At 47.0% G+C, this 24612-nt stretch overlaps 1 protein-coding gene across 1 annotated transcript in view; it reads right to left on the minus strand.

The window, feature by feature from the left end:
- Positions 1-2616: 2616 nt before the first annotated feature.
- The window catches only part of CA10 (carbonic anhydrase 10), a 511943-nt gene continuing 489947 nt past the window's right edge, over positions 2617-24612 (minus strand). Inside the window, exons 6-9 of the mRNA XM_059149151.1 lie at positions 22867-22939; positions 8457-8611; positions 5858-6032; positions 2617-3432 (exon numbers count right to left, since the gene is read on the minus strand). Coding sequence (XP_059005134.1) covers positions 3410-3432; positions 5858-6032; positions 8457-8611; positions 22867-22939 — 426 coding nt within the window. The 3' untranslated portion in view covers positions 2617-3409. The remainder of the gene's footprint in view (positions 3433-5857; positions 6033-8456; positions 8612-22866; positions 22940-24612) is intronic.

Below are 24612 nucleotides of genomic sequence, written 5' to 3' on the forward strand. Positions count from 1 at the left end.
GCCCCTGTGTGTCCCATTTTCAGGCTGTCTGGAAAAGGAAAACTGTTACTCTCAGGGTCTAGGAGTGCTCTGGAGTGGGGAGGGGGGCGTCCAGCAAGGTAGGGGCTCACACTGGGGGTGTACTTAGGCCCATGGTGTTCAATGATTGTCAGCTGGGCCCTTCAGCCGAAGCTGGACGAGTACCAGCTGGATGGAGGCCTGCACTCCTGCCCAAACTCCACGTCACTCACTTTCTGGCCTGTCTAGTGTGGCGAGTGGTGGTCGTCCTGGCGTTACCATGGAAACCAAACAGCTACCAAGGGACGTGAGAACCTGCTCTAAATGGTGTTAGAAACCACGCTGTGTGTCCCCGAGGCGGGCATGGGGGATCGCCACGCCATGTCCTCCCTTTTTCTCGTGCAATTTGCCCGGCGTTCTCTTCTGTGTATATTTACTTCCCCTCCCGTTTTGCTGAGGAGGGAACTGAGGCACGGCATGCACATCCCTGCTCATTGTAGGTGGACAGGATGCCCATGTCAGCCTGCTACTTTGAGGGCCAAGCCGGCACTGTGTTCATCCCCTTTCTGAATGTCACATGGAGAAATGGACTTTCCTTCCTTAATGGCTTTACTGGGTCAACTCTCAGGAACTTTTTGATACATATAAAATTTCTATGTTTTTTTTTTTTTTTTTTTTTTTTTTAGCGTGGTATAAATCTGGTAAATCTATACTACCCACATGGTTTGAGGGCAAAGTGCCCCGATTTCCATTTTATAGTTTGGGCGACGCAGGGGATGGGGAGAAGACATGTTCAGGATCGGCCCAGGAAGTGAGAGACTGGCTAGCTCACTCCATTTCCAGTTCTGTTTGGCCAGAGTGAAATTCTGGCCATGCTCCCAGGGGGTGTCACTCCCCTGACACACTCCCAGGGGGGTCAGCCTGGGTTTTCTTCTGTTCTCCCTGGACTGAGACCTGAATGAGACCTGAATGAGAGAGAGAGTTAGGGAATGACTGTAGAGAGGCCATGGGAGGTGGTCGTGGCCAAGTTATTCCTAGATAAGGGCCCCATCCCCCCATCCCTCCAGGGGAGTTATTTTGCCTCACAGAGGATGCTAGTAACAGAACAGAGCCTAGACACCCGGCCCCTGCCTGCTTTCCTCACTGGGGTTCCTTTCCCTGTGCCCTAATATGCGCAGGCATTTACCTATGCCCAGACTACTGGATATCCGTTACTCTCCTTTGATATTAATTGATGGATTTGTTTTGACTGATGCCACACCCTTCCTGGAGAGGGGGGTAGGATATGGTCCACAAAACCCTGCCCACGTGAGCCGCACATGTGACCTATAGGCACCACATACAGAACAGTCACTGGTGTTGGGCTGACTGCTCTAAGTAGCATTTAAGCCTCACAACTCATGGGGGCAGTGATTAGCCTCCCTGTGCCCAGATCAGCAAATAAAGTGACTTGCCTAGGAGGACACAGCAAGCAGCAGGCAAGTGGCAGAGTGAAGGTTTAAAGCTAGGTTTGGTTGATTTCCCAATATTCTTCAGCCACTGTACTACATCTCTGCCTGACTTGTAGGCTCAGGAAGATTCTGTCTTGGGGAGAAAGCAGCAAGCCACACAGAGGAAGACTGCCCCCTGTCCACCCTGAACTTTTGCAGACAGATCTGATGTTCTGCAAAAATATAGTTGCTCAGAAATTGGCTCCTAGAGCATCATGACGAAGGCCATCCTCTAACTCATGTTGGTGCAAAAAGTGAAAACACTTCAATTACGTGTATTATTTCAAATATGAAGCATTTGGTTATTTGATCTTTTTTTTCCCCCCCATCATCAATATGACTAATGTGTCACTTGTCTGAAGTTTCCCGTTCACGCAGACCCTGCCTGCCTGCACGCTTCCCTCTTTCAGGGGACCGTGACAGAAAGGAGAGATGGAAGTTTATTTTTAATTTGGCCACCGATCGAACATCGAAATCTTCCCTTCCAGCAGCTGAGCCTCTGTGTTTTCTCACCAGGGTATTAATTACCTGGTTCTGGGAACGGCCAGCCGGGCAGTTCCCGTGGCTCTGCAGCCCCAGCGGCCACAGCACCGCGGCTCGTGGACGCAGCAGGACTCAGAGGCTTCGGCAGGGAGCCTCCTCCTCCTCAAAAAACCACGACACAGGTATGGGCTAACTTGTTAAACACATTTATTGATTTCTTGACAGTAACCAAACACAGTGAGTGACCATTATAAACAAGGAAAGAAAGGCATTCGTTTGTATTTTGTGAGATCCGGCTGCACCTGGAGAGAAAAGACACCCCCTTCCCAGGAATTTACAAGGCAAAGTGCATTCCTTCAAGGGAGCATCACAGGGGTGGGAGGGGAATGGCAGTTTTGAAACGCAAGAAATCTGTCGCCTGCTGTCTCAGGCGGAAGCTCACCTTGTATGAATGATCGAGCCATGGAGTGGAATTAAAAGTTATACTTGCTTAGCAAATGCATTCCTGATTGCCACAAACTCAGTCAAAACTGGCTGCAAATGAACAGAACATGTAGATGAAGGAACAAGTGAAATCAAAGAATGCAGTTGTAATGGAATCAGGGCTTCGCCTGTAAGGAAGGAGAACAGACCAAAGGTGGAAAAATGAAATTAACTCGTTAAACACATTTATTGAGCTGTTAACAATAACCAAACACAATGTATGACCTTTGGAAAACAAGAAACAGTGAATGGATCGATTCTGATCTTGGCAAATCCTACTACAGATATGTGACGAAGAGGGGGAAATAATTCCATTTCTTTATAGTCTGCAGTGATATATATACAATGTGTATCTCTTCAAGGTCTGTCCTTTTCTTTTTATTTTTTTGGGGGGAGTAAACAGAAGAATAAGTGTCCTTGGCCAACTTTATCCTGGTTCACCTGTCACCAGAGGATCCTAGGACACCACCCGAGATAACTTGATGCCAAGAACAAAGTCCGCTTGATGCTGTCGGAGCTGTGTTTTCTCCTCTCTCTCTTTTGGAAGAATTTTGTATGTACAAAGGCTGAAAAGTCTCATTGGGTAGATTTATTAGTTCAGGAAAACAATATCAAAATTGTAATCAGGTTAATTGGTTGTTTTCTTCTAATACCTCTTTTGAACGAGCCTGTATTTTCTGAAACTTGACTTCCCATCCTGGAGGCCACGTGAGTTTGTCTATGTGTAGATATGTTGGCATGTGTGCCCCTGTGTGTGTGTGTGTGTGTCTGAGTGTGTGGAAGAGATGTGTTCCTCTGCCATGGTTTTGCAGATACTTTTCATGAAGAAAGGGCCAATCCAAAGAGTGAATGAGGCTTGAGGGAGAGAGGGAGAGAGAAGAAAGAGGGGGGCATTCTAGGTTACATCAATTCAAAGTTGTAGTATTTCTTCTTGAGATTCTTCTTGGTCTCGTTCCCTACTTGAGGAGCCATTCATTTACTGGAAGGAGAGAGAAAGGAAAACACACACACAAATAACACAAAACAAGGCATAGTTGAATTAATACGCACAAAGTATAGGGGGCTTACTTGCCTAGGAGGACACAGCAAGCAGCAGGCAAGTGCAGAGTGAAGGTTTAAAGCTAGGTTTGGTCAATTTCCCAATATTCTTCAGTCACTATACTACACCACTGCCTGTCCCAAAGGGGACGGGACTGTTCTATAAATTCTGAGTATGTGTCCCAACCACCCACTCTGCTTCCTCATAAACCTCTAGGCCCGACCCATCCCATAGGGTTGTTACTGGTCACAGGTGGCTACCATAAATTCAAATTAATTAAAATGAAAACTAAAAATTTAGTTGTGTTGCTTACTAGCCACTCTTCAAATGTCTGATAGCCACATGTGGTCACGACCATATACTGAACAATGTAGATATAGAACATTTCCAGAGTTGTAGAAAGTTCCAGTGGATGGCAGTGCTTTAGATGAGGGGACAGATGACAGCCCACAGACCAAATACAGCCTGTGATCTGCTGTTGGGGACTGGCCACACCCAATCATTTTCATATTGTCTATGGCTGCTTTCACTCTACAACATAAAAATGTAGCAGAGACTATATGACTCAAAAGCCCAAAGTGTTTACCAATTGCCCCTTATAGAAAAATTCTGCTACCCCTGCTCTAGACTGTGACCTCTGCATGGAGGGGGCCCTATCTGTCTTCATCCCCACTATATTCCCATCACTTAGCTAAGTGCCTGGCTAGGCTCATCATAACTACATGTTGAAAAAAGGGAAGGCTCAATGAAAGGCGTCTTTTTCTGGTAGTTCTGGCAGGAAGGGAACAGACAATTATAGTTTTGACACTTTGCATGTGTCTGACAGAGAAAAAAGAAAGAAGGAGATGCAGGGGAAGCAGGAGAGATAAAGTAGGGAACCAACGGGCAGCTGTCTGGTAACATCCATAGCCCCCATATTTGGTTGGCACATTATTGTTACAAAGGGCTTCCCCATCCAGGCTCTCATTTGCTCCTTGTGAGTCATGAAGTAGACGGTATAAAGACCGTCATGAAAGAAACCAGGTCCAGAGGGGAAATGACTTGGCTGGGTATACATGGCTTGGTAATGACAGAACCAGGCCAGGAGCTCAGATGTGTGGATTCCTTGTTGAAGATATCTCCATGACTCTGCTCTACCTCCATCTTCCTTTCTATGTTGAGATTTTACCAGAATGATCAAGAGATACTTAGCGTGCATAGGAAAAGAGAGAGAGCTATGTGTGGACAAGAGGGTTACAGGAGACAGGAGTCATTTTAAATGTCTCCTTTAGTAGGGAAAATTGTCACTTCTAGGGACATAACACCGGAAGAAGATGTGCTCACAAGTGTTACCTCATTGGATCCCAATGGCCCGGCATCCAAAGTATTTGCTCCCCTTTTGGGAGAAAGGGAGTGGGAGTCCATTGTGCCCATAGCTAAAAGCTTGAATGCTTCTTGCTGTCCTGTTCTAACAGATAACATTGGAAAATCAGCCTCCCTGGGCCCTTGGGTAAAATGGCAATAAAAATGCTGTCTTATGCTAAGCAAAACAAGTCAGTCAGAGAAAGACAAATACCACACGATTTCACGTATATGTGGAATTTAAGTGATAAAACAAACGAGTAAAGGAAAAAAAAAAAGAGAGTGAGGCAAACCAAGAAACAGACTAACTACAGAGAACACGCGATGTAAGGGAGGGTGGGTGAAGCAGGCGGTGGAGATGAAGCGGTGCACCCGTTGTGCTGAGTACCAGGTACCGCACGGCAGTGCTGTGTCACTATGTTGTACACCTAAAGCGGATATCACGCTGTATGTTAACTAGCTGGAGTTTAAAGAATAACATAAAGAAGAAGAAAAAGGAAACATACCTCCCTGGCTCCCATCCGTTTAGGGTCTTACGGTGCTGAATATACTAGAGGCTTTAGAAGAGGTCTGCAACTTTCTGCAATGTCCTTAGTGTGATGATTTGTAACTATGTATGCAGAAAAATGCATATAACCCTACGCCAAATATCCTTTCATGGGAGTACTTTCTTTCTTGTGAAGAATCTGTAACCCAGGCAGCTGTCCTAATCCTAATGTGGGCTTCGATAAAGCTTCCTTCCTCCCTCCCTTCCTTTTTTTTTTTTTTTTTTTAAATGCTGTGAATGGGAAGGCATTTGAAGGTTTGGCACCCCTCCCCCAGCCCCATCTCTGCCTGTCTGTCTCCATCTCTGCTTATCTCCAATGATACTGAGGTTTCACCAGCAGGAAAGCACCATACAAATGGAAGGTTGGGGTGGGGGGCGGTGGGGGTCTCACTGTCATTTGTGATCATGATCCTAACAAGAGGCACCCCCCCCCCGCCCCCGGCTGGGGCCCGTTGCCCTCTGCGCCAGTGTACCCACCTCTATACTGAAGTTTCTGGGCTCGGTTGTTGGGACAGTCCTTCCCCTGTAAACTGAAGTTGATGTTGGTGCGGATACAGCGGTTGTTGAGTGGTTGCACGGGTCTGAAGTTGTCACTCATGCTCAGGAAGATCTGAGACGGTTGGTTCTGGCTGAGCAGCCGTAAGGAATGCATCTGCAGAGAGAGACACAGCTGAGTCCCACCTACCCTCCTAAATGCACTAGGAAGGGAGTGGGACTGTGTGCCCAAGCCAGGCGGTCCTAGCTGCCTGGGACAGGGGACACGTGAGTACCGCAGAGACCCCTGTTTCATGGACTCGGGTTGCTGCGCCTCTGTGCATGGAACGAGCCTGGCTTCGTCCTCACCAGGTCATGCATGTCTCTGAGTAAGTCCTTTGCTCTCTCTTAAGCTCAAACACGCCGTCCGTGGAAGCAGGAAATCCATCTAGTTGTTCTCCAGGGTCCCTTTTCCCTCGGACACCTCATGATTCCAGAACTTCCAATAATTCAGGGAATTCTATTTCCCCCACATGGGTGTTATCCACACCATAGTGATCGATCCAAGGGTCAGAGCTAAAGGAAGCTGGATCAATGCGATTCCTTTTCTGGGACTATTGGGACCAGGTGGCTGGACTAAAGTGTTTTCTGCCATGTTCCAGCCCAGGACTGCAAAGCAAAGGAAGACTTTCCTGTCTCTAACAGGAAAGAAGAACAAAGAGAATGTGTAATGAGGAGAGAAAGAAAATGAAGAGAACAGACTTCTCGTGACTTCCCGACATTGATTTCTGATCTCAACTTCCATAAGATGTCCCAATATCTCTTGAATACCTCCTTTTTTCTAAGTAAGGCATCTGGATGGGGTCACTTGTCACTAAAAGAATCCCAATCAACACAGATAGGGTTGGAGCCTTCAAATGGTTCATCTTGTTGGGTTGTGAGTACTGTCCTGTCAAGGAGATTGGATTCCGGGGCACCCGGGTGGCTCAGTGGGTTAAGCCTCTGCTTTTGGCTAAGGTCATGATCCCGGGGTCCTGGGATTGAGCCCCGCATCGGGCTCTCTGCTCAGCAGGGAACCTGTTCCCGCCCCCCACCCCTCGCCTGCCTCTCTGCCGACTTGTGATCTCTGTCAAATAAATAAAATAAAATCTTAAAAGAAAAAGAGATTGGATTTTGATTCCTTTGCTCCTCTTCCTTTTGAGTTTTATACACGGTTGTAGAATGCCAGAACCAGAGTGGGTGTCATGACTCCCCTGGTTATAAAAAGAAAGGCACATTCATTTCACATAAGTGGGGGGTGATGGTTGTGGGAGTGCACAGTGAGCAGGGGCAAGGCTCGCACCCAGTGCTCAGACCTGGTTCTCAGGTAGTTCAAGGGCATATGAGTCCCACGAGATGTTCTAAAATACTTCACATTTCAACAGTTTGTGAAATGCTCAATATCCTCTGTCTCGTCTTAGTGACTGACACAGGTATGATCAATTTAAAGACCCTGACAAGCCTCCCAGTAAGGAAATCTATTTAACTTTTTTATTTTTATTTATTTATTTTTTTTATGTAGGCTGCGTACCCAGCATGGAGCCCAACCCAACACCAGGCTTGAACTCAACGACTGTGAGATCAAGATCTGGGCTGAGATCAAGAGTTGGACGCTTAATTACCTGAGTCACCCAGTTGCCCCTATTTAACTTTTTAAAAATCTCTCTTTTTCAAATATATTTGGACATGCCATCCATTTTGCTCCCTTGCTGTTTGAACATAACGACTGCAGTGCACACTCTGGGAGCTGACCTTGCTGTCTTTTCTTATTCAGACATGTGGGATGCTTCTACAATTCATTCATGCTAAGCCATTTCAGATGCCGGTTTTCTTTTCCTTTTTTTTTTAATTTAAAGATTTTGTTTATTTATTTGACAGAGATCACAAGTAGGCAGAGAGAGAGAGAGAGGAGGAAGCAGGCTCCCCGCCGGACAGACAGCAGGGTTCAATCCCAGGACCCTAGGATCATGATCTGAGCTGAAGGCAGAGACTTTAACCCACTGAGCCACCCAGGTGCCCCGAGATGCTGGTTTTCAAACCTAGTGTATTGATTTCAGTTGTGGACCTCCAGAATTCATAAATTGAAATCCTAACTCCCTAGTATCCCAGAATCTGACCTGATTTGGAAATAGGGTCGTCACAGGTGTAGTCAGTTAAGATGAGGTCATTAGGGTGGGCTCTAATTCAGGGTGACGCAGGTGTCCTTATAAAAAAGGGGATTTGGGAAGAGACGCAGGGGAAGAATGCCAGATCAAAATGAAGGCAGGGTGGGCAGTGCTTCTAGGAACCAAGGAACACTGAAGATTCCCAGCCACCACCAGAAGGACAGGTGGGGAGCAGATTCTTCCATACATCCCTCAGAAGGGGCCAACGCTGATGACTCCTTAATCTTGTATTTGTAGCTTCCAGAGCTGTGAAGCAGTACGTTTCTGTTGTGTAAGTGAGGAGTTTATGTTACATTCTGTCAAAGCAGTCCTAGCAAACTCATCAAAAGGCCCTCCATAAACCCAGCTGGGCTTGACGCCGTCTTCCCCATAAGCTGAAAGACCGCAGAAGGGCTCACCTGCATCCTGGTTATATAGACGGGTTTGTTCATTATTATCCAACTTGCCGTCTCATAGCAGGGTGGGATAGTCATCGACCCATCATACGTAATGAAACTAGAGGTCTCTGGATATAGTTCCTCTATATTAAGTCCCTGTAGTAAATATGCATCATCTAGAGAAGGAAATCGGAAAGACATAAGAGTTAGGTTTCTTGAGAACAAGCTGGGATGGCTGATCATTTCTTTTTCTTTACAGATTTCAGAAGACTGTATCTGCCAGGATAGGCTACAAAAACGAGCAGCACCCCCCCACCCCCGATCTCAGTTATTTTCAACAACAGAAGCTTATCTCTTGTTCACATACACTTTCACCCTAAGTTGAAATGGAGGGAGCTTCCTCCACTGTCACTGCTGTCCACAATCTGGGACTCAGGCCCTGCGAGCAGCCGCCATCTAGACCCTTATGAGTAGCAATGACAGAAAGCAACTAAGATGAAGCGTATGTTGGCTCTTAGCTCTCCCATCCCAGAAGGGGCACCTGTCACTTCTGCTCACATTTTGGTAGTCAAAGAGGTAACACGGCCAAGGCTGACATCAGGGATTCAAGGAGGAACATTTCTCCAGCAGGATGGGGCACCGAATATTGGTGAGGCCACAAGAATGACCCAAGTCCTTGCTTGTGGTCCCTGAGACCGAGACCCATAGCATTACGGTCATAACGAAATACACAGTTAAAGACTTCAGGGCCAACTGAAACATAGCCTGGTCGCCATTCTCATTTACTCCCTTTGCTTAATTAAAAGAACATTAAGAAAATACTTTCAGAAAAAAAAAAAGCAAATCAGGCTAAATCTATCATGAGATTCAACAGTTAAGTCCAACAACTTTCGATCTGTCGGTCTCTTCCCTATCACACCCATGCACATAGCCTTTTCCCTTTTTATACCTATTTGAGGTAGTCCCATTCATATATATTTTACTATTAAATATGCTTTTTCAATTATGAAACTGAGCTAAGTACATATCAGACTATATGGAGAAAAGAGAGACAACAAGAAGTTAATCAATACCTCAGTCATCTGAAGCAGTGGCCACAAGCATTTTGGTTTATTTCATTCTGATTTTTAAATTCAGTGCATGGGTTATACCTTTGTGAACACTGTAATGTACTGAAGTTTTCAAACACCCACAAATTCCAATGAATGTCTCTCACCCTCCTCCTCTCTCTAGGATCCCTCCTCTTCTCTCTGCACACCCTTCCTCTCTTCTCCTGGCTTCTAAAACGCCGTGCCTGGTATTCCTATTTTTCTGGCCATTCTTTCTCAGGTTCTGTTGCTGGCTCCTGATTCTCCACCTGCTTTTCTCAGTGGAGACAAGCAGGGGACAAGTCCAAGGCTTTTTTTTTCCTTCCTCACTTTTCAGTGAGCAGCCCATCTACCTCTATGGCTTCCATTGTCTTCTGTATCCCAGTGATTTCAGATCATGAGTGTCCACTGCTGTGGCCAGTCTGGGAGGCCAGAGGAACCCAATGCCTGGCAGGTGGAGGGAAGAGCCTGTCTCCTCCAGTCCTCTTGGATTCTCTCATCCGTGTTTCCAACTCCCAATGGAAAAGGACTAACTTCTTCAGTGGTTGACATAACCTCTCAGGTTTAGGACTGTGCACGTATGAAGGTACAATAAGGGACTTTCACATACAGCTGGAACCTCACAATGACCTCTAAGACTGGTCAGGCAGATAGTAACATCCCCGCTGACAAGATCAGAGAGACACAGTAACCTCCCTAATGTCTCAGAGCTGGCTGGGGACTACAGAGTAGGAACTGGAACCCAGCTCTCCTGACTTCCAGACCAAAGTCACTCATTCACTCAACACGTGTTGGAGAAGCACCACCTGGTGCTGGACATGGGTTAGGGAGGGTCTGGGGAGAGAGCAGTGAACAAGGTAGATGCGGTGCCCACGCTCACTCTAGTGAGACACACAAAACCAGCCAAATAAATCAATGTGGGCTCTCCTATCAGGTGGTGATGAGTACACCTCCGCCAGGCCTGTTCCTCCCTTCGGATCCTGAGCATCAGGGGATGCTCACCCATTTTCCTGGGCAAAATCCTCCTTCCTTTCCCATCTCTTCCTCCAGAAATTGCTCACTCAATTTTCTCCGATAAAAAGAGTCATCTCTGCCAAGGTAACTTGAATTTCAGGGCTCCTTCCCTCATCAACAGAATTAAGAACCAATCAACTGATCCAGTGGTTTGGAATGATGTAAACAAGACCACTGTCTGCCTGCTTCCCCCCACAACTGCTCCTCCTGGCCTCTGACCACCCCAGTGGGGTGGGGGCGGCGAACGTCTCCAGAGCTATGTCCACAGCATGACCATGAGACGGACAGAGTGGTCTCCGGCTGGATCTGGAGGCGAACCCTAGGAGAAAAGACTTTCTTTCACTTTGCATTGAAATGTGTCCACCCTCCCGTCTGAACACCACGGACTCGGGACAAGCCCAGGAGAGACACGGTGACGGGACCACGGCTGCCCTAGGGGTCTGGACTCTGGCCTGTGGGGGCAGATGCTTCCCTACAAGACCACAACGTCCAGAGCACGCACTGATGGGACGCTCCTAGGGAGTCCCATCCGGCGTCAACACAATCCTTTTCCATGGCTCTGTTTCTTAAGCCCTTAAGACACGTCAAGCACTGAGCCACGAGTGGGTGAGCACGACGTTGTTAAGTGAGTGCAGCAAGGAACCACGGCGACGGCGACATGGATCTGTGCTGGGAACAGGGAGAGGTGGTCACTTCTGCCTTGAGGGTGGGGACCCGGGAGAGTATTCATCGAGGAGCTGGGTCTGAGCTGCATTTTGAATGACAGGAGGTCATCAGTGTGTAGCTGGCAGCAGGGTGGCTGTCAAGGGCACTGTAGACATTCCTGCCAGGGAAAGAACTGAGGACGGAGGGAGAGAGGCACACTGGCTGAGGGTCGGGAGTGCCTGGAGCTGCAGGGGTGGGGAGGGGAGGGGTGTTGTGCAAAATGAGGCCAGTGGAGGGCACAGGCCACACGGGGGGACATCCTACTCTGCACTGCTGGATATCCCGCAGGCAATGCGGAGCCACTGAAGGGTTTAGACCAGGGGAGTAGCAAGATCAGATCCGCACTTAATGGTGCCTGCCCTGGTCGGCGGTTTGGCCCGAAGAGGATCATACGGGAGGAGAGACGGAAGCATTTGGCTCATTGTTACGAAAGGTCAATGTGATTTGTTTAACCAAGCTTGCACGCAGAGCATATTAGGTACTCTGGCGTGTGGCGATTACTGTATTTTATTTTATTTGGGGCGGTGGGGAGGAGGGAAGGAAGGAGGCGGTGGAGCGCGGGGCATTCCAGGCATGGCTGGGATAAAGGAAAAGAACATTGATGTTTCTCTGGAACCAGAGGCAGCCTCTGCACTGCATCCATGCTAGAGGCAAGTGTTGGGGTGTGTGTGTGTGTATTGGGGGACAGGCGAGGAGCAAGACATTATGTTCCGAGATGTAACCCACACAGCAGGATGACAGTGTGCTTCCAAAACACTGTTGCGCCCATGTCCCCGACTCCATCCGCTGGCGTCCTGCCAGGAGGTTCCTCTTCGCCCATGTCCCCCGAGAGATGCAACACTCCGACGGAGAACTCGGGCAGCTTGAGGGCCGTCTCAGCCTCCCACATTCCTTATTTGCCACTCGGTTCTTTCCATGAATCTTGCAGATTTCCACTTCACCTTTTGCCCTTCTTCTTCTTCTTTTTTTAAAAGATTTTATTTTTAAGTCATCTCTACGCCCAACACGGGGCTCAAACTCACAACCCCGAGATCAAGAGTTACGTGCTCCATGGACTGAGCCCGCCAAGTGCCCCACCTTTCTGCCCTTTTTATTTCTTCACACTCCAGAACTTGGAAAGACCCAGTGTGAAAAGTGTGAGCACTGGACTCAGACCTGAGTTTGAATGCTGACGGGGCTGCTCCCCTTCCGTGTGACCTTGGATGTGCAGGTAACCGTGTGAGCCTCGGTTTCCACATCTGTAGTATGCAGGTGGTTGGGTAGCCATAGAACTGAATGTACGTGTCCCCCTAAAATTCATATTTTGAAGTCTTAACCTCTGATGTGATAGTATTAGGAGGAAGGGCTCTGGGGAGATCATTAGATTGAGAGGACGAAGCCCTCTCGGATGGGATTAGCGCCCTTATAAAAGGGACCACAGAGAGCACTCTCACCCCTTCGTCCTTGCGAAGAGGCAACAAGATTTCCGCGACCCAGCAGAGGGCCCTCGCCAGACCCCAGCCACGCCGGCACCCTGACCTCAGAATTTCAGCCTCCAGAACTTTGTGTAGCTTGTACGCCACCCATCAGCGGTAGTTTAGGAATGCAGCCTAAAGGAACTGAAACAGAGTCCTTGCCTCTGAGCTGTTTGAAGAACAAATAAGACCACACTTTCCAGTGCAGATGGTCCCCACCTTTGGATGGTTCAATTTACGATTTTTCAACTTTATATTGGTCTGAAAGCCATCCTCCTTCAGTAGAAATCATACTCCAAATTGTGAATTTGGATCTATTCCAAAGGGATAGAGGCTCCCTGTCAGCCCCCGGAGCGTGAGGGGTCCATGGCTGGGAACCTCCCGCCGTTCTGTACCATACACAACCATCTACATTCACTTTCCCACTTTCAGTGCAGTATTCAATAAATTGCACGAGATAACCAATGCTTCGTTATAAAATGGGCTGCGTGTTAGCCCCACTGCAGGCGAACATAAGGGTTCCGCGAACATGCGTGAGGTCAGCCGGGCTGGGCTGTGATGTTTGCCACTAGGATGTTTTCAACTTACAATGGGTTTATCGAATGGAACCCTAAGGTAAGCCAAGGAAGATCCGCACCTGGCACAGGATCTGGCCTACGGCACTGGGCAGCACTGATGTCACCACCCCCCTTCCTTTCCCAGGATGACCTCTTCTCTGGGATAAACACTGCTTGAGCTCCCTGAGGTCTCCTGGTGCTCCCCAGCTGGGTTAGGGCCTTCCTTTGTCCCTGTATTTATTGAGTCACTGCCAATAATTACTCTATTTAAATGTCCCCACCACCCTGTAAGCCTTTGGGAGAACAGCTTCTGTCTTTGACCTCGGAATCCCCAGGCATTGGCATGGGGCCCACCACATAGTGGGGTGCTCAAGGAACACTGGAGGAATTGGTAAAACAGTTTCTGCCCCACATCTCCACCTGCTGATGGTGCTGGGCAGAGGCTCAAGGAGGAAGAGGCAGCATCATTCGTCAGATGATGGAGAAAGATTTCTGAGGCTCCAGTCCATACCCCTAGCTTAAGTACATGCTGCCCACTCCTTCCCCCCAAATAGGGCACCCCACCCAAGATATCAGGGCAGGAGTGAGACTACTGCCTGTCTCCGCCTGGCATCACCATGTTCCCACACCAAACACATCTGTTTACACTACTGTATTTACATTCCTGACATCAGCGTGCATTTAACATGTCATGTTTATCCCCACGACTCCCCCCACTCTGCCTCGGGCTGCCATTAAGTCAGTGTTCCAGCTTCTAAGGATTGGAAATTGAGAACCACAGGCTACCTGTTTACATCCTCTGTTCTCCCCACGGAGACTTGCTTGGTGCATTTGGTGGGATAAAGGCCATGGAAGCTGAGAAAAGAATATGGACAAACCCTGCAGTGTCCAGCCCTGGGGTCAAGGAATGTTGTGGTGCATTCTAGAGCTGATCAGCTCAGGAACAAACGATCGCCCACTCCCTCTGTCTACGCAGCAGCTGGCAGAAAACCGTCAGTGTGTGCTTTTCACCATTACCCTCCAGGCCCTGAGACAAAAAGGAACCTAAGAATGAATGCACTTGGTGGTAGATTCTGCTCACTGAACCTTCATGGGTCCGTGTATTCATCACTAAGGACAGCAAAGATCTAGGGGTCAGAGTTATTTGTGGATGGAGAGATACAGAGTTGAGGGGAAACTCAGAGACCAGTGGGGTGGTCTGTTTGGGTTAAGGATATTTACTGAAAGGAAGCGATGGAAGAAGTTCAAATAAATTTTCATGTTTAAAGAGAGGTTTTCTGGAACGTCTGCCTTTGGCCTGGATCATGATCCCAGGGTCCTGGGATCGAGCCCAGCATCGGGCTCCCTGCTCAGCGGGAAACCTGCTTCTCCCTCTCCCGCTCCACCTGCTTGTGTCCCTTTCTCACTGTGTTTCTCTCTGTCAAATAAATAAAAAAATCTTTATTAAAAAATAAAGATCTTTCTTTCTATCCCCCCCCATTTTTCTGCCTTGTCTTTTCTTACCATCTTTCCATCCACCTAACTTCTGTCGATCCAAGCGTCATATGAGAATGTAGCTTAGAGGGGGCAAAGCCCTGGACTTCAAACACAAATCCTAATTTGAGTTTCAGTGCCACTTGTGGCTTTGCCAGGAACTTCTTCCTTGGTGGAGAAGTCCCATGACCTCTTACTGTAGGCACTAGACTACTACGCTGGAAAAGGCTCCAGTCATCTTCAGGCGAGAACAGTCTCTGGACCCCCAAACATCCTTCAACATAAGCTTCTGTAGATGCATCTATCCTTGGTCGGTCCAACTTCTGTGATTCTTTATGCATCGGCTACATCTCTATAGTACAGGAAGGCCCCTGGGAGAATCACTAGGAAGAGATCAGTTACCTGCAGTTAGTAGCCCGATTTTGTTCTTTGAAATGAGTGGAGAAGTTGACAGATGTGCTCTTAATTTTATGACATGCTTTTACCAAATCTGTGATTTATCTCATGCTGAGTTCTCAGGGATGGATACAACTCTCATGCTGAGATTTTCCTTCTTTTTTTTTTTTTTCTAAAGATTTTATATATTTATTTGACAAAGAGAGGGAGAAAGGGAGAGAGAGAGAGAGAGAGAATAAGCAGGGGGAGCGGCAGGGGGAGAAGCAGACTCCCACCGAGCAAGGAGCCGGAAATGTGGAACTCGATCCCAGGACCTTGGGATCATGACTTGAGCCAAGGGCAGATGCTTAACCCACTGAGCCACCCAAGTGCCCCATTTCTTCCTTTCATTTTTTAATAAGAAAAATGTACTGGGGCACCTGTATGGCTCAGTGGGTTAAAGCCTCTGCCTTCAGCTCAGGTCATGATCCTAGAGTCCTGGGATCGAGCCTTGCATTGGGCTCTCTGCTCTACGGGGAGTCTGCTTCCTCCTCCTCTCTCTCTCTGCCTGCCTCTCTGCCTACTTGTGATCTCTGTCTGTCAAATAAATAAATAAAAATCTTTAAAAAAAGAAAAAAAAATGTACTACGATGACATGCCTAGAACTGAATAGTGGGAGAATCCTTCCCTCTGTCTGAGCTTCAATGACAGACTCTGTTAAGTGTGTCATGTTTGCTTATGTGGATTTAACATCACCTGGCGCCCTGCTTATGAAGTTCCCATTTGGAGAGAGCGGTACCAACAAGCAAAGGACACGGTGTTTCCGGAGATCGATACCGGGCTGGCTTCTGATCAATAAGGAACTATTTGGCAATTTTCTCATATAGAATGACATTTCCTCTTGGAATCTGAGGCAAATCCGAGTGAGCTGAAGAAAGGCAATTACCAAAGAATAAAGTAATATGATTTTTTGTTGTTGTATACCAATCGCCGGTGAAAAACAGGACCCCCCTGAGAATTGGAGTCGTGGAGGGAAGCCCCCCCACCTTTCCTGTCCCTCATTTCCCAGAGTTTCTTCTTAGATTGCAACATGGCAAATGGTTGCTGCATTTCTCGTTCCCTGAAAAACATTTCCAAAGCCATTCTTTTGAAATGAAAGTACAAGTTCAATTAAGCACAGAGAAAGGCACCAGCCAGAAGCAATGTGCTTAAACTCCTGGGTATACTTGGTCACACCCAATACCACGGCCGTCTGAGGAGCAGGAGCCCAGAAGGCTTCCCAAGGACCTGAGAGGTACAAGTCGCTCTCTTCTTGCTTTTAGCTGGGGTCAGGGCAGGGGACCAAACCAAAATTATAAAGAAGCAAGACAGAAAAAAAAAATGCTTTAAGGAGCTCATACTGTGTGTAAAAAAACACGTTTAAAATCTCTCCTCCAAGTGCCTTTGGTTGTGTATCTTTTTTATTTCCTTGGAGGGAATAATTTAAGACAATAGCAGGATCTTTTAAAATTTGAACTCTGGGATCTTTTGGATTCCTTCTGGGCTGAAGTTCACCACTGTATTTACAATCAGTGAAATAAACAGAGTATACGAAATTGAAAGGGAATGAAGCCCCCGAAATGATACACAGTGCTAGGATATCAGAAGAAAGTCTTCATTTGTGGGTAATGTTTTATTAACTACTCCCTGTTCCGCATTTAAGAAGGCTCTTTGCACTCCATTAGTTATTGGTTTCACCCTTGAAAATGTCATAAAATCTCTCCTAAAAAGAAATAACGTCAGCTTGGTGAAATCAGGTGGATAGTAACATGATAAGAATGTTACCCTTTATGCAATTGGAGCTCTGCAGGTGCTAATTAAATAACACAAGGAAAATGGAGTGATATTGACATTCTTGCAATATACCACATTAAAAAATTAAAATACTTCGAGTAAATTACTGATATCTCCTCCAGAAAATCTGTTCAGAGAATCCATTTTTCAATGTCATGATTTCAGTCTTGACCCCCAGTCTATTGAAGGGGAATTTAACTTTAATAAAATGGATTTTCTTTAGAAGACTTTCTAAATTCAGTCTGAAATTAATTCTGGCTGGTCTTTTCCATTGTCGGTCCTGGTTTGTGAGAGTGTTTTATAAGGTTTGCTCAGACATATAAAAGCTAAGCTTCCAAGGAAAGTAGAACCTCTCTAGGCCATTACTAGCTGCTGCATGGCTTCATAGACAGGAACTGGGCATCATGCAAATAAGTCATATTGTGTGCCCAGGATTGCATTCGCCAAGAACATAGTTTTTTATTTGGAATTTTGGTGACCTATATCCCACCCTTCAGGAAGCTGGATTTGACCACCATGTGCCTTTGGACAATTTAGGAACACCCAAAGTAATGTACTTCGTTTATACCAGTCATTGTCTAGGCCATGGACTGATTGCCTTGCTTAATCCTGACCCCAACCTTCTCAACATCAGAGTAATTATCTTCATTTTACTGATGAGGAAATCATGACTTCAGAGTCAGTAAGAAACTTGCCTGAAGTCACACAACCAAGGAAGTAGTAGAGCCAGGAGCCCGGGTCTGCTACATTCCATCTCTCCTCGCTAGAACACACTGCTTTCTGTAAGTACTATGGTTTCACCACTGTGGTATTTGGCTTCCAAAATTTCCAGTCCTTTTGGCAAGATTCTCCTTGTTTGCTTTTACGGATTCCTGGCATCGATTTTCTTAACTGGCTCAATAGAATGATTTTGCACAATTCCTTTTTCTCCTAGTCCTCTAGTCTGTGACCAACTCAAGCAATGGACTGTGTACCTACTAGTTGCTGTTTTGTGGTCATTCTGCCTCACCCTTCCATACTTGTTCCCACTCAACCGGAACCTTTCCAGCTAGCTGATGAGACAGACATGCAAGAGCCTCTTCCAGGATGGGACTTAAAAGATATCTTTAGCAATGATTTGCAATCCTAAGTCATGAGGCCATGTCCCATCTCTCTCCTCTATTTATTCTCACTCATTTCACCCAAGTTTAAATGCCATCTGGATCCCAGTGACTTCTACATTTATATCTGCCATTCTCTCTCCTGAAATCCAGACTCGTGTATCGAACTACCCACTCCTCACCTCTTCTTGGATGCCCAATAGACATCCTAAGCTTACCACGTTTGAAACTTCTGAATCCCTTCCCTACCCACTAATAGGCTTCATCGCAGCCTTCCCCAGCTCCACTGATGGGAATGTCTTCCCTCCAGGTGCTTAGGCTAAAGGCTGTACAGTTATCCTTGACTCCTCTCTTTTTCTCACAATGTAAATCCAACCTATCAAGAAATCTCATGGCTCTCCTTCAAAATATACCTAATCATTCCTCACCATCCCTTTCACATTGGCCTGGGATCATGACTGACATTGTTGAATCATTTGGATGGTTGCAATTATCTCCCAGCATTGACTCTTGTCCCTCTACAGCCTCTTTCCAAATATGTAACCAGAGTGATCCTTGTCAGCAGATCATGTCACTCTCTGCTCAAAGTCTTAGACTGATTTCTCGTTATAATGGCCTCCCAGAGAAAGACTGATGGGGAGGACTGACCCATCTGGAACAAAAGCCTATGTCTTCTCGGGTAACTGTGTGCTAACGAAGGTAGTGCTACAGTGTCCTTCTGCATGATGCTGATTTCCACCAGTGTTCCCATTCCATGGCACAGGCAGGAGTTGCAAAAAGCTTGGGATGGGATGAACCAGAACTTTCAATGTGTCCACAAGTTCTATGGTTAGTTTCTGTCCCTTCCAAGTGGAAACAAATGCAAAAAGCAAGGAGATGGCTCTTGAAACTGAACCAAAGATAGAATTAAGGAAAAAACCATGCTGCCCAGTTTCATGCAATGCAAAAGTACCATCATTACAACAAGGTTTAAGACCTCAGAGCTAAGGTTTTCTCCATCCCTAGAGAGGAAGTATGATGGGGAAGATGAGGGCATAGAAAAGTTCCCAGGAGGACCTGTGTTTGAATCCTTGCTCTCTCACTATGAAAGGCTAGATTATTGTTTAGGAAGTGTTTACTTCCTTCCCATCCTGACCTCCATGGGTGGATTTTGATGTTTTGGCCATGTCTCTTGTTTTGTCCAGTTGAAAATGGATAGAAGTGATGGTTTGTGAGTTTCAAGTCTAAGCCTTAAGGAACATCACATATTTCTGACCTCCACCATGAGAAGTACTTGCCAAGGGTATCTATCCTGATCCCATAAAAGAAGGGCCATGTGGAGCCAAGCTGCCCTTGCTGACCTGCAGGCCTGCAGTTGCGATGGGAGAAATCAGTGCTTCTTGTCAAATGCTTGTTCGTTGTGCAGAAGCTGCTGACTTATACAGCTACTTACTAAATGGGCGTCCCTGCCACATGGCTTCACTTCTTTGGTTTCCTCAGATGTAAACTGGGATGGCCATCAGACCCACTTTGAAGGTGGGTACTTTCACCAGCTGGGTGCCCAGTGACGGTGAACACCAGGGGTGCTGCCCGAAAAGCTAGCAGCCCAGAGCCTGAGATGGGGAAAGTGTTCAGTTGTGTCCTTACTCGTGACGCTCAGCACGCGGCAAAGTGGATGGTGCCACGTCCGAGTGAGAGGGACAAGTTGAAGCTGTGCTGGGGTGTGGTTCTGGGGAGCAGCAGAGTGGCTGGGGGTCGAGTTCAGGTGTCCTTGTGTAATGTGGTTGGGTGCACGTGGGGCCAGGGGTCAATTTCCTTCCATCTCACTCAGAAGTATGGAAGCAGGAGACTGATGGATGTCCCTGAGCAGGTCGCGTTGTCTCCCCCGGCACTCCGAGGCTAACGCCATCATGTCACCAGAGCCCCTGCGGAGGCTTCTGGGCTTGTGTTTCCCAACCACAGGCTGCTTCCTAGTGAATGATTCCCGTTTCAGAACATCCTTCCACTTGCCACCAGGCCAATCTTCCGCAGGCTGGCTGCCTCAGGGACTTGAGCAGATGGAAGAGTGCTGGTGCTCTCCTGCTGAGCAAATCAGTCCCTTTCGGCCACAGTGTCCTGGGCGTAGTGGTGTCGAGGCCATTCCCACTGGTAGGGCCATCATTATCCCTGCGGCTGTGATAAAGCTGCTGCCGGGAACACCTCCATGATTGCCCAGAGTTTAAGAGCACAAATGCCTGTCATTAGGAGGCCTCAAGCAGTTACCGCTCCCCACGTGGGGTCTCTTTATCTTGCTTTCATTCCTTTTCTTTTTCCTTGGCCATGACAGATAGATTATGAGGGACTGAAGGAGAATGGCTGCTCCCACTCCCTTCCATTTGCATTTCTAGGGCATTTCTTCAAATAGGTCTTCTGCCTAGGCTCCTCGGAAGGCATCAAGACCCCTCAAGACCCAAACCACATTTCCTGTCACTCCCTCTGTCCCTGTCACTGCTATGGCAGGGGCCCCACATGCCTCCATTAATTCTCTTTAATGCTCTTTGCAGTCCTTGTATGCTCTCCTCGCTTTGGATGGCACTCTTTGTGCTTGGAATATCCTCCTTCCCTCCTTTTTTCCCTCCTTCCAGCCCGCCTGCCTCCTTCCTCCCCTCCCCCCACTCCTCCTCTGCTCACGTCTCTCTTTCCCCAGCAAATAGTCATTCATCTATTCAGTCCTTATCGACATGGCGCCTGCTTTGTGCAACCTTGCCATGTATTCTAAGCAGATTTTCTGCGATCCCAAAGATTTCTCTTTAGATTTTTCACACTGTGCTCGTTACAAAAATGTCTACAGTGCCCTACAATCTGTCTCTCCGCCTAGCGAGTGAGGACCTGGTGGACAGAAAAAGTGTTCCATTGATCTATCTCATGGCACCTAGGAGCCTCTCAGTAAGGATTTGTGGCGTGAGTGAGCGAACAGCTGAAGGATAGTCTTGGGTTTTCACACTGCTAACCCACTGCAGCTATGGCCGAAGTGTGTCCTTCTCGGTTCCCAGGGAGCTGATGGGGTAGCAGTCAGTGGGGATGCTTCATTCCAAAGAGGTGAAGCTGAAATTTCCCTCAGCTGCAAAGTGGCCATCCGCCATTGGTCCCAGCGAGACCTGTCCCACTGGCTCTCCAGCCCCTTGTTTGCCCCAGAACTGGTACCTGTTCCTGAGGAAGGCCACCCTTCCATAGCATGGACCCCATGGATGCTTTCACTTTCGGCAGCAGCCATGTCACTTAATAGGCATCAGACCCGTGTTGGGGGTGGGGTGGGGAGGAAAGTCCCCCTAATGATGGACTCTGCAGCTGGCAATCGGTTAGAGTGGGTGTTGGGGCTTAATGTGCAATTTCATGGTTTTTCATGGTCTCTACACTGCAAATTTGAGATGATTGAAAAACATTTTATTTAATTTTCATGCTTTTTTAATCAAAAAAGTTAAAAGACTAATAATATTTTATGGGCAGTTAAAAATGTGCTATTTTCACAGGAGACAGAAATGCCTTCCCCAGAGGAGCAACCTGAGTGGGCACCCAGAGAGGACTCCATGAGGGCTCTGCTGAGGAAGGGTGGGATGGTCTTGGAGACAAATCATTCTTTCAGGTGATGTCCATCTAGGTGCCCTGGGATTCTCCAAGTTCATTCACCACCCTACACTCCATCCTTTTCATATGGAAGTGACTCGGGAGTGAGCACCTTGTGGAGAGGGCTGGGGTCAGGCCATCTTTACCTTTGGGGAGCCTCGCCTGGTGTCTGTCAGGGGCAGAGGTGCAGAAAATGTTTTCTGAATGAATAAATGAAGGAATGTTTTCCATACTCCCCCTCTGGCAGTCCAAGGGGAGACCTGAAAGCATTCACTCTGTCTTTTCCCCATCACCACTGGAAGCAGAAGCAGCAGGCACAGCTGAGCTCCTCGCTTGGCGGAAGGGGACTCTGAGGGCATGTGGGTCTAAGAATGTTGGCATGCCACTTTTTACTTCAGTGAAGTCATTATTTACTTATTGCTTAATTCAAAAATCCCAGACCCAGAAGGACCCGAGAAACTGGGAGTTCAATTTCTTCACTTTACAGATGAAGAAACAGAGTTAACATGGAAGAGGCTCCTTGTTGGGACTTGAATCCCACTTACCTGCTCCCTCCGAATTAGTTAAAAAAAAATACTTTTTTTTTCCCCTGTAAAACTTTTTTTCATCTCTTGTCGTGAGCTGTAACTCTTCCCAAATTCTGGGATTGCTTTGGGAGAAGTAGCCCCTTTTCCTTCTACCCCCTGCAACTTTGCACAGTTCTCGTTTTTCTGCTTAAGGATTCTGGGGATAAAACACTCTGGAAACCCAAAGAAATGGACAAAGTCCTCTAGAGAAGTAGAGCACATACAGCAATGCAGAAAGATGCCCCAGTCTGAAAAGGGACCCAGGGACACAGAGAAGGAGATTTGGTCCAGCTCTGGAAATGTTGAGGTTAAAGCCAAACTACCTGGTGAATGCTTTTTCAATCATATAACTGGCAAAGTCCCAAATGTGGCCAGCTGATATGGCGGAGTCTGTCAGCTAGTAGAGTCCCCCAGCTCATTACCAATCCATGGGCTAACGATGACCATCATCATAATAATCATTATCGCCTTAGACAGGCGTGGATGACAAAGGCACCCCGGGGACGTCCTTTTGAAATGAGCTGCTTCTTAGCCAACCCTGACTCTCCAGAGTGACTTTCTAGAGAATTAGAGGATCATGAAGCTGGAAAAGGCCCTCTGAGATCATCAGTTCTGGCTTTCTGCCTCCAGACAGGACTAACCTTTATAGAAGAGTTGCTGTATAGGAAATCGAACCAAACTTACTTTTATATGTTATTCTTGTGATAGTATCTCTGTTGAGCATTCGATTAAGAAATGGGTTTGATGAATCAGAAACCTAGGAGAGAAAAGAAAATATTAACGACTGGGCCGTGCTAGCCTGGAATACACATGCCTCTGTACATTCACTTATTCATTCGTATTCACTGAGTGCCTACCCTGTGCCAAAGAGCATAGTGGCTGGAAATTTAGACAGTCAAGGCACATACTCTGCTCTCAAGAAATCCTAGTCTAGAGAAAGAAGACAGGTGAGTAAATGAATGGTTGTAATGAACTATGAAGATTGCTATGATAGAGTTGCAGGCATGATGATATTAAGGGAAGACCATCCACCTGGGGAGTCTGGGGAGCGGAGTGAGCTGGTTCTTGAGGGATGGGTGGAAGCTATAAGGTGCTTTGCTAGTAGAGTATGTAAAGGAAAAAGGGTAAGGAAATAATTGCATACAGAGGATCTGTGCATATGGACACAAGAGTGAGAACTAGGTATGCTCAGGCAAGTACTTCTATGTAGCTGTTGCTGAGGGTACAGGGGAAGGATGGAGGGTAATGCAAGAGAGGTAGGCAGGGGCTAGCTCATATGAGGTTTTGAATGCCATGGGGGGATATTTAAGCTCCATTCTGTAGGGATGAGAAAACATCAACAAGTTTTAAGTAGAGGGTGGGGAGTGACATTTTAGGAAGGGGCCAGTTACTCTAAGAAGACAGTGAGAGAGTACCCAGAATAGAAGCATCAGGGGATGAAAAAAAACTCTAAGACATAACATAGACCCTTATATCACTGCTTATTATTACATGACTCAAATGTATCATAAGCCATGCCATTCTGTCATCCAATCATCCATCCATCCATCCATCAATCCATGTGCCCATACATCCAATAAATATGTACCAAATGCTTAGTATGGGCCAAACTAGATGACCAGGGATCAGTTCCCATTTTGGACTCAGGCCCCAGGTCTCCAAATTCCTTCTTTGGGAGAACAAGGCAAAGTTCAAGGCGCTCAAGCCAGAGGACCACCATTTAGAGACTGTGATGTGCCCCCACTTAACTCTGTACCCTGTTTCTAAAAAACCTCCCTTCTCCTCAGTCTTTTCCAAGGTGCAAGGGTTCGTCTCAGTTGGTTCTCTCCTACCTCTCTCAGCCCTGCTCTGTAATTTACGCCTCAGCTGCTAATCAGATGCTGTGACACATCAGTATTTTAAATCTGATTTATTCTGAGGGTTGGAAAAATTGCAGCAGATGATGATTATTATTAGATAAGCAACAGGTAATTTTTAGTTTGGAGAAAGCTCAGTCTGTTTATTTTCCCTCCATCTGTCTCTCCTTTCCCACACAGTTTCCTGGATGTGCTGTGGTGAGACACACTCTGGGGGGCAGGGGGGAGATCTGAGAGTGACAATGCTCAGTGGAGTTTGTTAGAGCCCCCCCCCCCCACCCAAATGGAGAAAAGTCCCAAGGCAAACACTGCTGCTCTCCAGAAGTTTTCAGGGTCAAATTTAGCTTTCCCTTTGGCCTCCTCTTTGGCCATTTGAAACATAGCTTGATGCTGCCTGTTTGTGCTAATTCACATGAGAGGGGAGACAAAAATACACTGTCATGGTCAGTAAGGAATGTGCCATGTCCCTTGTACCTTGGGCTCCTGGTCTCCAGTGAGTCTGGACAGCACGAATGTTGGGATTGGACCGTTTGGGCCGATTAAAAATGACTGACAAATTTCCAGAGTGCACACA

Source organism: Mustela lutreola, chromosome 15 (genome assembly GCF_030435805.1).
Source record: "Mustela lutreola isolate mMusLut2 chromosome 15, mMusLut2.pri, whole genome shotgun sequence".
NCBI classification, from domain to species: domain Eukaryota; kingdom Metazoa; phylum Chordata; class Mammalia; order Carnivora; family Mustelidae; genus Mustela; species Mustela lutreola.